General features: G+C 40.3%; 1 protein-coding gene across 1 annotated transcript in view; it reads left to right on the forward strand.

Moving 5' to 3' along the window:
- Positions 1 to 726: 726 nt before the first annotated feature.
- The window catches only part of TIMMDC1 (translocase of inner mitochondrial membrane domain containing 1), a 22,918-nt gene continuing 18,519 nt past the window's right edge, over positions 727 to 5,125 (forward strand). Inside the window, exons 1-3 of the mRNA XM_021692503.1 lie at positions 727 to 816; positions 940 to 1,147; positions 3,485 to 3,650. Coding sequence (XP_021548178.1) covers positions 954 to 1,147; positions 3,485 to 3,650 — 360 coding nt within the window. The 5' untranslated portion in view covers positions 727 to 816; positions 940 to 953. The remainder of the gene's footprint in view (positions 817 to 939; positions 1,148 to 3,484; positions 3,651 to 5,125) is intronic.

Consider the following 5,125-nt stretch of genomic DNA (forward strand, 5'->3'; position numbering starts at 1 on the left):
GTTGGGAATATTTTAAATGCGTGCATTTTAATAAAAACTATACCTCGAAGCATATGTTAGCAGAGACTGTACTGAAGGGAAATTATTGCCGGAATATCAAAGAAAAACACCTGATAGAAATTCCAGAAGTTGTCTTGCCTTTTGAGAAACAGTAGGCATATCAACTAAAGGGGGTAAAATCCATCTTGTGAAGAACCGCCCAAAGCTGATTCTTCAAAAAGCGTTCTGGAAATCCCGGTGTATATGGCACCAAGACCCATCTTCAGTGGCACGGTTCTTTCCAGAAACGAGAACTGAAGAGTATGGGTGGACCCCGCCCAGCCCGGGAGACTTCTGCACGTCGGTGACAGGTAGGTTGGACTTGTATTTGTGCAAATTGTCCTTCCCTTTCCCACTCCACTTGTATTGAATAAATGCACTTTCTTTTTCATCTGTGTGGAATTTCCGGAGTTTTAAATACGCTAAACTACTTCAGCCTGTGACAACATCTGGTCGCCCGGAACCTGCCCAAGACCCAGCTTGTGTAGCCCAGAAAGCCGAGTGAGACCCATAGAAACCGGGCGGGAGGTGGGGCTGCACGCTGCTGGCGATGGCTACTCACTCTCAATTCGCCTCCGGGGGCGGGCCTGACACCGCTGGGGTTCGTCCCGCCTCCAACCGGAAGTGTTTTGACTAGGGCTCCGCCGTCGCCCCGCCCGTTGGCTTTTGCCCCGGTGGGGGTGGGACTTCCTGTCTCGTGTAGCCAAGGTCCTCCAAAGTGAGGACCGGCACGGAGGGCGAGGGTGTTAAGAGCTGTGACGGCGAGTCTGGCAGCAGGTTAGCTGGGGCCTAGTGCCCGGCTACTCACCCACTCATTACTGCAGTTATCCTTACTGCCCTCCTACGGCGTCTCCGGGAGGCCTTGGAGCCCTGAGAACCTAAGCGTGTGTCTGTCCACAGGTTCGGAGAGGGCCATGGAGGTGCGGCCCCCGGCGCCACAGAGCTTCCTCTGCAGGCAGCGGAGTCCTTTCCCTCGGGTTTTTGCTGCGGGAGCTGTGGCCGCCGATTCGGAGGCTCTTGCGGAGAGAGAGAAGCTGTCTTCCTACGTCCGGGAGCCCGATTACTCGGAATCCGGATGGGACCGCCTCCGGGACCTGTTTGTTAAAGAGTAAAACTGCCTAGGGTCTGTGGGGAGGGGACTGCGAAGAGCTGTCCCAAAACCTGGGTCATCTTGAGGTGAAGGATCCCTGGATGTGGTTTATTTTTAAATAAGATTTGGCGTTCTAGTATCTGTATCCCAAGCTTGTGTCCTGACATTTGGTAGTTGTGTTGATTGACAGGACAGATTTCAGATGGTAAGGGTGAAACTCATTACATGTTCCAGCTCTTAGGAATACTTAGAGAATATAGTTTTAGTGTAATCCCCTGGTTTTACAAATTAGAAGAATCGTACCGAGCTAATTAGTGTCAGAATTGACCCTAGAATCCACATCTGCAAGATTCCGCTCCAGTATTCTTTTTCGTATTTCACTTTATCCCAAACTGATACTTTGTGACCATAACCCCTGCTCCTCTCCAAAATATGAAGGTTGAAGAGATGGCAGAGAGACCTGTAAAATTTTTATTTTAAATGCGTGCGTCGGATAAGGTTATTTCAGAATAAAGGATCACTCTTCAAATTGAATTAACTGTAATGAAAAACTCAGGATATTTCATTCATTCATTCATTTCATCATTTATTCATTTATCAATTACTGGTGAAAAATTTGCCCTTTCATCGAGTACATTACCATACTACACTGTTACCCAGTGGTTAAATTAACTTTGAAGCTTTATGATGTTGCTGAGATTGTGAAATTGTTGGCAGAATCGTATTTAATTGCTTTATTGAGATTTCATCATCTTTTTAAAAAAGGTTTTATTTATTTATTTGAGAGAGCAAGTGAGAAAGAGCATGAACCAGGAGGAGGGACAGAAGGAGAGGGAGAAACAGACTCCCCACTGAGCAGGGAGCCCAGCATGGACATCCATCCCAGGACAGATCATGACCTGAGTCAAAGGCACACGCTTAACCCACTGAGCCACCCAGGCGCCCCTCATGTTTATTTTAAAGATAAGGAGGCACCCTTTCTCATTGGTCCTTCCAATGAGATAACTGGTGAAAGATGCTATGTAGTATATAACAGAGGAGGGTTATTTTGACCAGCTTTATTAACCACAGAATGTTGGAGCTGAAATAGACTTGAAGTAATGTAGTGTAATTTCCATGCTCCCTTTCATCATAGATGAGGAAACTAAGGTTTATAGAATTGTGATCTGGCTGCAGATCGCTTAACAGTAGGTGACAGAACCAGAACCACAACCGTGTTGCCCTTTCTGGTTTAGGTCCTTTTCACCATTGTGCCGTTTCTTCACTTTAATGCTGTTTGGGCCAACCATAGAATTTCTTTGAGCCTGTATTTCCATATCAATAAAATGGAGATAAATATCACCTATGTCATGGAATTTTTCAGAGAACAAAAAGGCAAAGCATATACATCTGGCTTGTTAAGTTTTAAGCTCTTACATTTTCTCTTGAGTTCTGCCATAGACCAGTTTTTAGGTAAATGTTTTTGATTTTCTTCACTGTAAAAGATAAATACAGGGTTCAAATTATAGGAGTTTTTCCTATTGACATAAGTATAAGAATTACAGTTTTCTAAGAAATTAGATTTCTCTTTAGGTGCAGGAACTGTAAAGACTCATTGATTCTGATTTGAGAAATGTTATTGGTGGGGCACCTCGGTGGCTCAGTCAGTTAAGTATCTGACTCTTGATTTTGGCTCAAGTCATGATCTCAGGGAACAAGCCCCAGGGTCAGGCTCTGCACCCAGTGGGGTGTCTGCTTGAGATTCTTCCACACCCACTTCTCCTCCCTCCACTCATGCTCACACACTCTGTCTCTCTCGTGCTCATAAATAAATAAATAAATAAATAAATAAATAAATAAAATCTTTATAAAAAATTTCAAAAAGGGAAATACTGATCTTTGCATTCAGCTTACGAATTGTTCCTGCTTCCAGAGATGTGGTTGAGTTGTAATAGTCATCACATAAAAGCACCTTAGAAAAAAAACTTCGTTGGAATATAATATGCATCTAGAAAAATATACATAAGTATATTGATCAATGAATTTTCACAAACTAAACATAGCTCTGTAAACAACACTGAGAGACTTAGCAGCATTTCAAAACCTCCGCTTGTGCCCCTTCTAATCGCAGTATTTCCAAGAGTATTCAACCAATAGCCTAATTTCTAACAGCATAGATTAATTCTGGCTGAGATTTGAAGAACTTGTAATATAACTGTGCTATTTAATTCATCAGAAGATTTAATTTATCAGAAGATTCTGCCCATAATGAAAAATGCGGTGATGTTAGTATTGGGATAATTTTGAACATACTGTCTTTCAGAGAGCAGTATCCATAAACTAATCCCAAACAACGTTGTCTTTCTTATGTCTTAGTGAACAACAGAGAACTTCAAAGGAACTTGAGAATATTTATAAGGCGGCAGTTTCAGCAGGCATCATTGGCTGGGCATATGGGGGAATACCAGCTTTTATTCATGCTAAACAGCACTATATTGAGCAGAGCCAAGCAGAAATTTATCATAACCGGTTTGATGCTGTGGTAAGTACTGATACTCTAAAAGTATTTGAGGGCACAGCAGTTTAGCAGTTCATTTTACACTTAGTTACTCAGGTAGGAGGGTTGGGAGGGTTTAGGATGTCAGAGTAAAGGAACAAAGTCTATACTTAATAACAGTGGAAGTACTAATGCTAAAGTGCATACACATGGCTTGTCAGACCATGTTTCTTACCTGCAGAGGGATTACCACGATGGCTCTACTTTCTGAAATAAATTTCTAATCTCTAGCTAAATCATCAAGGTTAGCTATAGCATATTAACCCCATTCACAGAGCCTCCATGGAGGACACTAGTTCACACTAAAACAATAATTAGCATTTATAACTATAGTTTATAGAGTGCTAACTCATTTGTTAGATTTGTATATCAGTTCTGTTGTATAAGCGAGGAAGTGATAGCTCAGAATTGTTTTGGGGTTTTTTTTGAAATTATGTCAGACTCAAAGACAAGTTGTAAAAGTAGTGCAAAGAATTCCTATATACCTTCCACCCAAATTCTCCAAATGTTAACATTTTACCACATTTACTATATCATTCTCTGTATAATGCATGCTATTATTTTTTTGTGACTGCTAGAGAGTGAGGTGTAGTCATGATGAATGCTTCAGCATATATTTCCCTGAAAACAAAGACATTCTCTTACATAACCACAATATAATTATCCAGATAGGGAAATTAACACTGATATAGTACTTTTATTTATGTATTTATGTAAATTTTGCTAGTCATCCCACTAATATAAAAGTAAATAAAAATTTTTTTTCGGTCCAGGATCTATTTTTGGATCAGATGTTGAATTTGCTTCTCATGCCTCTTTAGTCTCTTTTAATCTAGAACAGTTTCTTTCTTTAACTTTCTTGATTGTGACGTTTTTGAAGATTGTGGGCTATATATTTGGAGAATGTTTCTCAATTTGGATTTGCTTAACGTTTTTTCATGATTAGATTCAGGCTCTGAGTTTTAGCAGGACTATCCTAGAATTGATGTTTCCTTTTTAGTACATTATATCAGGAGCACATATCTTTTGTCTCTTTACTGATGATGTTTATTTTAGACACTTGGTTGAGATGGACTCTACCAGACTTATCCGCTGTAAAATTACTACTTTTTCCCTTTGTAACTAGTGTCTTATGGATACTTATAAGATATTTTGAGACTATGTAAATATCCTATTTTTCCACAAATTTCTGTGCTCTAGTTTCAGCATTCAGTGATGACTCTTACCTGAAAGAGTTAGTACTGTGGTGGTTGCCAAATGGTTATTTTCTAATTCCATCTTTCCTGTATTTATTTGTTAGTAGTCAGCTTTAAGGAAGAGCTTTCCCTCCTCTTGTATTTGTTTCTTTATAATTTATTTATATCAGTGTGGACTCAAGGATTCTTATTTTATTCTGTAGGCTCATATTTATCTTGAAGCTCAAATTGACCTAGATTTGGACAGTTGGGGACCTTCAAACT

This window comes from Neomonachus schauinslandi, chromosome 1, assembly GCF_002201575.2.
Source record: "Neomonachus schauinslandi chromosome 1, ASM220157v2, whole genome shotgun sequence".
Lineage (NCBI taxonomy): Eukaryota > Metazoa > Chordata > Mammalia > Carnivora > Phocidae > Neomonachus > Neomonachus schauinslandi.